Source organism: Schistocerca serialis, chromosome 12 (genome assembly GCF_023864345.2).
Source record: "Schistocerca serialis cubense isolate TAMUIC-IGC-003099 chromosome 12, iqSchSeri2.2, whole genome shotgun sequence".
NCBI lineage: Eukaryota > Metazoa > Arthropoda > Insecta > Orthoptera > Acrididae > Schistocerca > Schistocerca serialis.
Window position 1 is genome coordinate 61,819,778 of NC_064649.1, and position 12,317 is coordinate 61,832,094.

A 12,317-nucleotide genomic window follows, 5' to 3' on the forward strand; every position below is an offset into this window, starting at 1 on the left:
AGAACTGACGACGGCTGAAGTAGAGAGAATATAAAATACAGACCGGCACTGGTAAGAAAAGTGGTACTGAAAAAGAGAAATTTGTTCGCACCTTTAAGTAGACATACATACTAAATAATAATCGCTTGGCTGCTGCTAAAAATAATTTATTTAACGACAGGTTTCATAGCTTTGAAACATCATCATCAGGATAGATCTATTACATAAGAAAAAGTGTTCGCTACAATTGTAGTCCATTAAGGTAACAATCAACAGTGAGAAACAGAGCAAAATACTTACATGTTAAATCATGACACTGAACTTGCGACATGAAAGTGAACCGAAAATGCCTTGTCTATGAATAAACGACGCAGTTAGCGATTGATAAATGGAGCAGGAAGCATGGATCCACAATTCCCAAGCGTGCCCAAAGTTTTTAAAAACTATAATAATAATAATAATCAAGAAAAATCTGCCCAAAAATGTGCTTACGTCACGAATCTCTATTGCGTAATTTACTCATAGACAAGGAATGTTCGGTCCGCCCATGTCGCAAGTTTGTCACGATTTAATATGTAAGTAATCTGCTCTGTTTCTCTGTATTGATTGTAACTATGACAGACCACAGTTGTAGCGAACACTTTCGTATTTTAACAGATCTAACAGTATGATTTGGCTTCTTACAAAGCTAAGGAATCGGCCATTAAAAATATTATGTACAATAACAGCAGACAAGCTGGTTTTATTTAAGATGCCTGTATATGGCTGCTGTTCTCACTCGTACAGAATTGTGTGTAATAAATTTAAGTGTCTGGAAGTATTTTGTGAAGGTATTTGTTTCAATTGGAGTCTTGTACAGAAGTGAAACGTAGACGACGAGCATTTCAGACAAGACGAAAAAAGCTTTCGAACCGTCGTTCTGGGGAAGAATGTTGTATAGTTAGATGGGTAGTTAAAATGACTCATGAGGAGGTACTGAATAGAACAGGAAAAATAAATTCGTGAAAGGACTTGAGTAAAAGATGGGATCGATTGATAGGACACTTCCTAATAAATCTTCAGTTCGGTAATGAAAGGAGTTGTGTGGGGTAAAAGCTGTAGAGGGACGCCAATGTTTGACTGGCTCAAGTAGATGTAGTTACGCAGAGATGAAGAGGTTTCCACAGGACAGGCAGGCGTTGAGAGCTGCATCGTAACACGCTTTGGACTGAAAACCACAACAACACACTTCCGTTGCTAACAAGTGGTTCAAAAGAGAAAGGAAAACGTGCTGATCCATTCGTACGTGCAAACAGCACGATAACAGGCAGTAAACACAAAAGAGGAATTTGTGTAAGTAGTAAGACTCCAAGATATGTACCCAGAGTTTCAAGTAATTTAGCATACAATAACACGACTGAAACTACGAGCAGAGCACAGCGGAACTCGAACGACGCACCTACAGAAGATAGCTAAGGTTCAGACCAGCAGGTACCTAGAGAAAGCAAATCATTCTGTTGACCCTGCTGAAGGAGCGTCAATGCAGGGGAACCAGCTCGCATTTGCCGAGGCAGATGGAAAACCGACTAAAGACCATCCACAGACTGGCCATCTCGCCGGACCTCGACACAAATCCGCCGGGTGGATTCGTGCCGGGGACCGGCGTTCCTGCCCCATCGAGCCCCATACTATGAAAAAGTGTTCATACTTCAGATGGTATACGATCCGGACTTGTTTTTCTTGCTTCGATGGATACTACCACCTCTCAAAGTATTCGACACAACTTTAGCGCCCTGTTCTGCATATGCCTGACTGCTGTGTGGTTTAAGACAGAACTTTGAGACTAATATGGAGGCGTACAACTGAACGATCTTTCTGTGCACTGTATCACGTCCCCTGACAAATGATTAAAGTTTCTGTTCCTTATCTGTTGGCTCCAGCATCGTCGACAGCTACCAGTGGATACTCTCCAGTAGCCAGCCTGTGGCAGATAAATATTGTTCTCATTCAACGCCGCCCCTTATTGTGTTCGCTGTGTATAGAATCATCGCCACACAAGTACCTAATTGGTACATTCCAAACAGCTCACATAGTTATGTCATGTGGCTACTGAACTGAACATTTGTTGCTAGATTCGAGGAGTGAGCAAGAAGTACAGTGAATGGAAATGAGAAGGGAGACGTCAGTCTGCTTAGCACTATGATGATTTTTTTATTCATTTAACCCGATCGCTTTAGAGCCTTCTCTTACACCATACCAGGGTTTCACATACACAGTATCTTTTTTTACGTTACAGTTACTTAAGAAGTAACAATAATTGTAATAAGACGTATAGTAATAAAATGAATTGAGTGTCTGTAGAGAGAAAGTGAAAAAATAATACTGCCTAAGAGCTAATGAAGTTAATACTGGCAGTGCTTTTCTACTGCTACTTCCAATAATAATGATGATAATAACAATAATAGTGACACTAATAACAGTAATGGCAATAATAATAATAATAATAATAATAATAATAATAATAAAATAATACAGACAAAAAATAGGAATAGATAATACAAATATTAAAGAAGAACTAAAAGAAAAATATAGACAAAGACTAACAAAAATACTGAAAACAGAATTGACAGCAAGAAACAAGACAAAAGCTATAAATACTTATGCCATACCAATATTGACCTACTCATTTGGAGTAGTGAAATGGAGTAACACAGACCTAGAAGCACTCAAAACACTTACACGATCACAATGCCACAAATATAGAATACATCACATACATTCAGCAACAGAAAGATTCACATTAAGCAGAAAGGAAGGAGGAAGGGGATTTATCGACATAAAAAACCTTCGTTATTGACAGGTAGACAATTTAAGAAAATTCTTTCTAGAACGAACAGAAACTAGCAAAATACACAAGGCAATCACTCATATAAATACATCGGCTACACCACTGCAATTTCATGACCACTTCTACAACCCTTTAGATCACATAACATCAACAGATACGAAGAAAGTAAATTGGAAAAAGAAAACACTACATGGCAAGCACCCGTATCATCTAACACAGCCACACATCGATCAAGACACATCCAACACATGGCTAAGAAAAGGCAATATATACAGTGAGACAGAAGGATTCATGATTGCAGTACAGGATCAAACAATAAACACCAGGTATTACAGCAAGCATATTATTAAAGATCCCAATACCACAACAGATAAATGCAGACTTTGTAAACAACAAATAGAAACAGTAGATCACATCACAAGCGGATGTACAATACTAGCAAATACAGAATACCCCAGAAGACATGACAATGTCGCAAAAATAATACATCAACAGCTTGCCTTACAACATAAACTTTTAAAACAACACGTTCCTACATACAAGTATACACCACAAAATGTACTGGAGAATGATGAATACAAATTATACTGGAACAGAACCATTATAACAGATAAAACAACGCCACATAACAAACCTGACATCATACTCACCAATAAAAAGAAGAAATTAACACAACTAATCGAAATATCCATACCCAATACAACAAATATACAAAAGAAAACAGGAGTAAAAATTGAAAAATACATCCAACTGGCTGAGGAAGTCAAAGACATGTGGCATCAGGATAAAGTTGACATCATACCAATTATACTATCAACTACAGGAGTCATACCACACAATATCCACCAGTACATCAATGCAATACAGCTACATCCAAACATATATATACAACTACAGAAATCCGTAATTATTGATACATGTTCAATTACCCAAAAGTTCCTAAATGCAATATAACACATACCGTACAGTTAAAAGGAAGTGATGCTTGATCAAGGTCCGCGTCACTCCATTTTTAACCGGACTTAACGTCTGAGAAAGTGAAGGAAATAATAATAATATAAAAAGAAATTATAGGTGTACAGAATTTATATTTTCTGCTATAGCGTGTTGAAGTGAAGGGAAATTTAAGGAGGCTGAATGTCACCACCGTACGGCATCCTCCATACAGTCCAGATTTAGCACCATCTGACTTCCATCTCTTCCCGATAGTGAAAGACAATCTGTGGGGACCTCTGATGAAGACGTTGAGAGAACTATGAGACTGTGGTTGCGGAAACTGTGTCGACTTATTCCGTGACGGCTTCCGAAAACTTGTTCATCATTGGCAGAAATGTATGCAATTGGCTGGTGATCATGTGGAAAAGTGAATATTGGTAATTAAAGACCACATTCTGAGGATTATTTCTACGTTTGATTTATTAAAATATTCCCATCCAATCTCAATTAACGAAGGTGTAGGCATTACTTTTCATTAAACCCTCGTAAGATAGCAAAGAGTAAATGAAATGGAGAGAGAGAAAAAAAATCTTAACCACTACGCAGGTCACTTCGAAGTACGACGTGACCGCTGTCTTGAATGGAATGAAGGCAGCGCAACGCTCATGTGTCTCTTACGGTGCATGGCGGACCACAGATGTGGAGGCTGAGCGTCAAAGGAATAGGGCCTGTTTAGTTACACGTCCATTTCCGCATCTCGGACGACTCGTAAGACAGACGAAGACAGGAGCAGAGAAGTAAACAATGCGTGACGGCGAGAAGCTAAGAGCGCGCGGGAAGGTAGGAAACGGGGAAGTAGTGATGAAGACAAACGAGCAGGAAAGACACAAATCTACTTCAGTTTGTTTCCGGAGCGGTAAAGGGCTGGTTGGCGCGCGAGTGTGGAAAACAAGGAAAGAGTGTGGAGAGCGCGCACGTGTGTGTGTGTGTGTGTGTGTGTGTGTGCGCGATTGTCAGATAGAGAGAGAGAGAGAGAGAGAGAGAGAGAGAGAGAGACAGAGAGAGAGAGAGACAGCAAGTGGAAAAGAGAGATAAACTACAGCCCATGAATGGCTGTAGGGTGCCGTTGTGTTTGATCGCCGTATTTTACGATCCATTTCGCATCCAATTTCATTTGATTCGAACCCGTTCGCCAATATGGCCCAGTTCCACCGTACGTAACCAGATTACGCGGGCGACTGAGGTTTTAACGTCCGTCTAAACGATAACTCTTGCCCTTTGCCTATCTGACTGCTCGGAAAACGATGAGCTTTCTGTTCCTTCGCCTGTGGGGGCAGTCGAAACGATGCTTACAATACCAAAAGTGTGTAATATATCTTGAACGACTAAACAACCAATAGTTGGTTTATGATTTCTATTTTAACTGTCCTATATGATACGTATTGCGACACTTCAGAAAGAGTCCACAACCGACAGTATCAAGTAGTGAACACTTTTAAATTAAAGGATGGTTCAGTCCTAAGAATAGATATCATCCAAGAATTTTCTCATTGCTGTGGATCCTATTCCAACTAATATCTTGTATAATATACACTGAGCAGAAGTGAAACATATTGTTGCGAATCCTCGTTAGCATCATTTTTTTTTTCACTTTTCCCGTTGACAGAGGAATCTTTAACTAGTATTCAGTAAACAGGCGAAGGAAAAATAAATTTTGATTAGCTTTTATTACGTAAGAGCTTAATCTACAGATGACAATTTTCCGTCTTCTACCAAGTACACTTTTGTCAGAATGTGACTCCGGTATAAACTAGAAAATTAGCAAAGTACCCGTAATTAGCATGAAAAATAATTTAATTCGCCAATATGTATAAATTTTCTCCTGAAATACAAATTTGAAGACGACTTCTTTTGTATTGGCATTGTGTGTTGAGTCTGGAACCGCGCGACCGCTACGGTCGCAGCTTCGAATCCTGCCTCGGGCATGGATGCGTGTGTTGTCCTTAGGTTAGTTAGGTTTAGGTAGTTCTACGTTCTAGGGGACTGATGACCTGAGATGTTAAGTCCCATAGTGCTCAGAGCCATTTGAACCATTGTGTGTCAACTAGCTTATGCAAGAGGACTTCAGAAAATAAGTTACTCATTAGCCTGAGGTGACAAAGGTGTTGAGATACCTCCTACTACCGTGCCGGACCTCCTTTTTTCCCGGCGTAGCGCAGCAACTGGACGTGGCATGGACTCAACAAGTCGCTAGAAGTCTCCTGCAGAAATATTCAGCCATGCTGCCTCTAGAGTCGTCCTTAATTGCGAAAGTGTTGACGGTGCCAAATGTTGTGCACGAACTGACCCCTCGATCATGCCCCATAAATGTTAAGTGGGATTTATGGAGGGCGAACTGGTTGGCCACATCATTCGCTTGAGTTGTCCAGAATGTCCTTCAAACCAGTCGCGAACAATTGTGACACAGTGATATAGCGCATTGTCATCCATAAAATTTCCATCGTTGTTTGGAAACATGAAGGCCATGAATGGCTGCCAATAACTCCCAAGTGGCAGAACATAACCACTTTAAATCTATAATCGGTTCAATTGGGCCAGAGGACTTCGTCCATTAATTGTAAACACAGCCCACAAAATTATGCAGCCACCATCAGCTTGCACAGTCCGTTGATGACAACCTGCGTCCATGGCTTCGGGGGATCCACACACTATCCGTACCGTCAGCTCTTACCAACTGAAATCGGGACCCATCTGACCAGCCCACAGTTTCCCAGTCGTCTAGGGCCCAACCGATTGGATCACGAGCCAAGAAGAGGCGCTGCAGGCGATGTCGTGCTGTTAGCAAAGACACTCGAGTCAGGCGCCTACCGCCATAGCCCATTAACGTCAAATATCAAAAAAATGGTTCAAATGGCTCGGAGCGCTATGGGGCTTAACATTTGAGGTCATCAGTCCCCTGGAACTTAGAACTACTAAACCTAAGTAACCTAAGCACACTACACACATCCATGCTCGAGGCAGGATTCGAACCTGCGACCATAGCGGTCGCGCGGTTCCAGACTGAAGCGCCTAGAACCGCTCGGCCACTCCGGCCGGCCGTCAAATATCGCCGAACTGTCCAAATGGATACGTTCGTCGTACATCTCACATTCCTTCCTGCAGTTATTACACGCAGTATTGCTTGTCTATTAGCACTGACTTCTACACGCAAACGCCGCTACTCTCGCTCGTTAAGAGAAGGCCGTCGGCTACTGAGTTCTCCGTGGTGAGAGGTGGTGCCGGAAGTGTGGTTTTCTTGGCACACTCTTGGCGCTGTGGATCTCGGAAAATTTGAAACGTCCCCTTAAAAAAAAAAAAATTATAAATGACTGTGCTTAAACTGACACACAATATTTTTTTTAGCGCAACGCAATCTGACTTATAATAATCCCTACAAAAGAATGGCCCTGACTAACATTAACCTATACCTTTCACAAATCACTTACCTCACCACAAATCTTCGTTACGCGAACTACTGCAATACAGCGAGCGCCACTACTGCTAGCTAAATAAAAGATTCAAACTACTGAAGGCACTAACTACTGATAGACATAGTTAGCAAATGAAAGATTTTGATAGACAACAAACAATGTATTTACCTTAATAGCGTTCAAAATTCATAATATATATAGCAGTTCATGACATCCAGTTTTACAAATTTCAAAACTCCGCCATTTCTCTCCCCACATCCACCACAGCTGGCGGCTCACCTCCAACTGCGCAACGCTACGCGCTGTTAACAGCCAACTGCCCAACACTACAATACCAAATTCCAACAATGCCACTCAGCCACAGACTGCACACAGCACAGCCAGTGATTTTCATACAGAGGGCTACGTGGCGGTGGCGTTACCAATATAAGAACCTAAACAGCCTACTTACAAATTCTCTAACCATTTCCGAAACGGAATGTCGCATGCGTCTAGTTGCAACTACTATTCCGCGTTAATATTCCGCTAATTCCCATCTTGCGGCCATAATCACGTCGGAAACCTTTTTACATGAATCACCTGAGTACAAATGACAGCTACGCCAGTCCACTGCCCTTTTATACCTTGTGTACGCGATACTAAAAATGAGCACTATGGGACTCAACATCTGAGCTAATCAGTCCCCTAGAACTTAGAACTACTTAAACCTAACTAACCTAAGGGCATCACACGCATCCATGCCCGAGGCAGGATTCGAACCTGCGACCGTAGCAGTCGCGCGGTTCCGGACTGAAGCGCCTAGAACCGCTACCTGTACATGTGCATATCGCTATCCCATGACTCCCAGTTCTCAGACTCGACACGACCACGGAAGTCGAAAGACGTCCAAATTGTGTCTGCACGCGTCACAGTGACGTCACGGGGATGTGTGACCGAGGTGAATCTAGCGCCCGCCGCGGTGGTGACCCCTCCGGAATCGCGCGCTGGCCGTTTATTACGTCGCCGGTGACCGGACCGTGCATCGCCGGAGATATACGACGGCTGCAGACCTAAATGAAAGGGCCGCCGCCGGAATGCGCATTCCCCGGCTGGTAGCTTCGCATTCCCGGCGGCGCTGCTGCGGAGACACGCATTATTCCGGCCGGCCGGCCCGCCAGTAAAAGGGCTGTAGGAATTTTTAATAATGGCTCCTGAGGCGTGGTGGCGGACCTGCGGACGCGGCAGCTCCGCGCCTGGTCAGCAGTATCCGCTATCCGCCCCCGCCTCCCACACACCCCGTTACGTCCCATATCCGCCTTCGGGAAAGGACGTGGCGCGCCATCGTATGGGCGCCGATGAGGAGGAAGGCGCGCCAAGTGATAACGCCAACCCTTCCCACGGGCGTCTCTTCCATTCCGCTCCTTCCAGAAGAATAGTCTCTTATCTCCATTGGAACAGCCTATGATAATGAAATTCGAGTGCACGTACCGCAAAAATGAGCGAAAGCTTCCCTTAATCAGGAAATGACTGCCTCGCCCCTGAACAAGAATGAAGAGGTGAAGGTTGGCTGCCGGCCGCCGTGGCCGAGCTGTTCTAGGCGCTTCAGTTCGGAACCGCGCTGCTGCTACGGTCGCAGGTTCGAATCCTGCCTCGGGCATGGATGTGTGTAATGTCCTTAGGTTAATTAGGTTTAAGTAGTTCTAAGTGTAGGTGACTGATGACATCAGATGTTAAGTCCCATAGTGCTTAGAGCCATTTGAACCAATTTTTTAAAGATTGACCGCAATAACGTAACGCTTCCACAGTGGCTTAACGTAACTCTTCCGAATGTAGAAGTGCGTCATGTAAAGTATCTGTATTACTAAACGACCAAATCGTAGCACAGTGTACTGCCTCGTTTGCCTGTCTGACCGTTTCCAGGGGCAACAAAAATTTTGGTTTTCATTAGGGACGGAGCACAAGCTCGCATTAGGAAAGGATGGACAAGGAAAGCGGCACGTGCTCTCTCGAAGGAATTACCTCAAACGATATAGGTTCAAATGGCTCTGAGCACTATGGGACTTCACTGCTGAAGTCATCAGTCCCCTAGAACTGAGAACTACTTAAACCTAACTAACCTAAGGACATCACACACATCCATGCCCGAGGCAGGATTCGAACCTGCCACCATAGCGGTCACGCCGTTCCAGACTTTACCGCCTAGAACCGCTCGGGCACCCCGGCCGGCAAACGATATAGGGAAATCACGGGAGACGTAAATCAGGATGGCCGGAGGCGGGTTTGAACCGTCGTCCAGTCCAATACGCCTACAGTGTGCTAACCACTGCACTACCTAGCTAGGTTGATTTTTAGCATTTTATGTAATTATTGACCGCCCTTACAATCTACTCATTGAAAAGTGTAATACTTCGTCAAAGGCGTAGCACAATAACACCCATATTAAAGTTAGAAACGTTGTTTATGTCTCGAGGCAGTTTAGCTCTCGACGTGCAAATTACCCAGACTATATTCATCCAGTATTTGAGAATGAGGGGACTTAGCGACTTCCAACAAAATTTAGATATAATTCCAGATTTTTACGAAACTTCTTCACGCATGCATCGCCCCCCCCCCCCCCCCCTACAAATGGTTCAAATGGCTCTGAGCACTATGGGACTCAACTCCTGAGGTCATTAGTCCCCTAGAACTTAGAACTAGTTAAACCTAACTAACCTAAGGACATCACAAACATCCATGCCCGAGGCAGGATTCGAACCTGCGACCGTAGCGGTCTTGCGGTTCCAGACTGCAGCGCCTGTAACCGCACGGCCACTTCGGCCGCCCCCCCCCCCCCCCACACACACACACACACACACGATCCAAGGATAAAAGTTTATTTCTCACTAGCTTTTTTTTTACGTGATTTACCTAATAACGAGAGCACTTACAGACGTTCAACAGACTTCAAAAGTAGTTTCAGGTCTTTTCTAAAATTTTCCGTCAGTCTACTTGGAGATAGCCCAAACAAAGTTTGAGGTGGTTCTGTACACGGAAATTCGAGTTTTTTAAGGAATCATGGGTTGATGAGGGGTACGGCAGAGGGAGGATTGCTAGTCTCCCACGAATTTCTCCCGCTGGAAGACGACGGATTCACGCCCTCCCGTCGGCATGATGAAGACGGTATCTGCATTCGTCAGACTGTGCAATGCTCTGCCACTGCGTCAACATGCAGTACCGATGGTCAGCTGCCCATTTCAGTCAGAGTTGTCGATATAGTACCATTGGCACACGCATTGGCCGTCGGCTGCGGAAGCCCATCGTTCGGAGTGTTCGTTGCAGTGTGTGTTCAGACACACTTGTACTCTGCCCAGCTTTAACCTCTGATGTTAGTTCCGCCACATTTCGCCGCCTATCTTGATTTAGCAGTCTGCCCAGCCCACGACACCCGACCTCTGTAATGAGCGGTAGCCGCCCAACCCCACGACGCCTGGTCGTGGTTTCACCTAGGTGTCGCCACGTGTTGAAGACAATCACCAAAGCACTCTTCAAATACCCGACAAGTCACGAAGTTTCCGAAAAGCTCGTGCCGAACATCCGGCTGCTTTGTGTGACTAACGGTCATTCCTCGCCAGATGGCGCTACTATCGCCTGGACGAGCTTATACAGATTGTAGGTCGGTGGTCATAATGTTTTGGCTGATTGGTGTACATCCTTTTCAGTATGGTATAGTCATTTGGAAAGGCCTCTAAGACACGAGGCTCATCAGACCACCATAACTTCCAGAAACGTAATGGCATTAGATGCGCTGTTATTTCACACGGCAGCCACTGCCTCGATAGCGCTTCGTCTCGAGCTGTTACTGTTTTCCTCGCCAGCAACAGAACCACGGCACGGGGCTGTCTCAGTCGGGTCGGCCCGGCGGCTTTCACCGTGACGCGACGCCTTATTTTTGAAGAGTTTTATTTCCGTCCCGTCGCTGCTTCCCCTCCCCTCACACGTAGTAGCTTCGACAAACGAAAACACTCGCCACAGCCGCGAAGGACATGGTACAGGAGCCACCTCTCCACAGGCCATAAAGCACCGCAGGAGAACTCGATTGTTATTATTATTTCTACTATTAACATTACTGTTTTTATTATTATTACTATCATTGTTGATCGGAGCAGCTGTACATGCCAATCTCGTGCAAACCTGCTCATCTCTGCGTCGCTGCTGAACCCTACATTCGTCTGAATCTGCTTTCTTTAGCTCCCTTTACAATATTCCCCTTACCCCAAACCCACACACTTCCCTGCATTAACAAATTCATAATTCTTTGAAGCTTCAAAATGTGTCCTATCAACTGATCCCTTCTTTTGATCAAGTAGTGCCATAAATTTGCTATATCCCCAGTTGATTCAGTAGCTCATCATTCTCCTGCAATACCACATCTGAAAAGCTTCTATTCTCTTCTTGTCTGAACTTCTCATCGTCCACGTTTCACTTCCAAACAAGGCTACACTCTACACAAATTAAACAGCTAAACCAGTCGCAGTTGCAGGGGCTACCCATTGCTACACCGCTACCCCGTTGGCTCCTGCTGTTGCAAACCTCTTCATGGAGAAGTTTGGGGATATTGCCATAGATACTGCGCCATTGAAGCCGAAGTGTTTCTTTCGATACGTTGATGACACGTTCGTTATTTGGCCACACGGACGCGAGAAACTAGACGAGTTTTTGGAGCACCTCAGTGGCATCAACAGTAATATCCAGTTCACCATGGAGGTGGAAAAAGATAATGCATTGCACTTTCTCGACGTCCTTGTCCACCGTAAACATAATGGGTGCCTTGGCCTCAGCGTCTACAGAAAACCCACCCACACAGACCTGTACCTGCACGCCACCAGCCATCATAATCCAGCACAGAAGCGCACAGTATTACAAACATTGGTGCATCGTGCAAGAGAAATATCAGACGACGATAACCTGCCCCATGAACTGAGCCACCTACGCAAGGTTTTCAGGAATAACGGCTACAGCGCCCGTCAAGTCAAAGAAGTGATTTCTGGGAAATATGAGAATAAAACCACCGACGAAGAGTAGAAAAAGAAACTTACTTTGCTCCCATTCGGTGGCTCTGTGTCGGGCAAGCTAAGCCGCCTGTTGAA

General features: G+C 44.4%; 1 protein-coding gene across 1 annotated transcript in view; it reads left to right on the plus strand.

Moving 5' to 3' along the window:
- The first annotated feature begins 8,395 nt into the window (after positions 1-8,395).
- The window catches only part of LOC126427935 (homeobox protein abdominal-A homolog), a 308,210-nt gene continuing 304,288 nt past the window's right edge, over positions 8,396-12,317 (plus strand). Inside the window, exon 1 of the mRNA XM_050089827.1 lies at positions 8,396-8,567. Within this exon, the coding sequence (XP_049945784.1) occupies positions 8,396-8,567 (172 nt within the window). The remainder of the gene's footprint in view (positions 8,568-12,317) is intronic.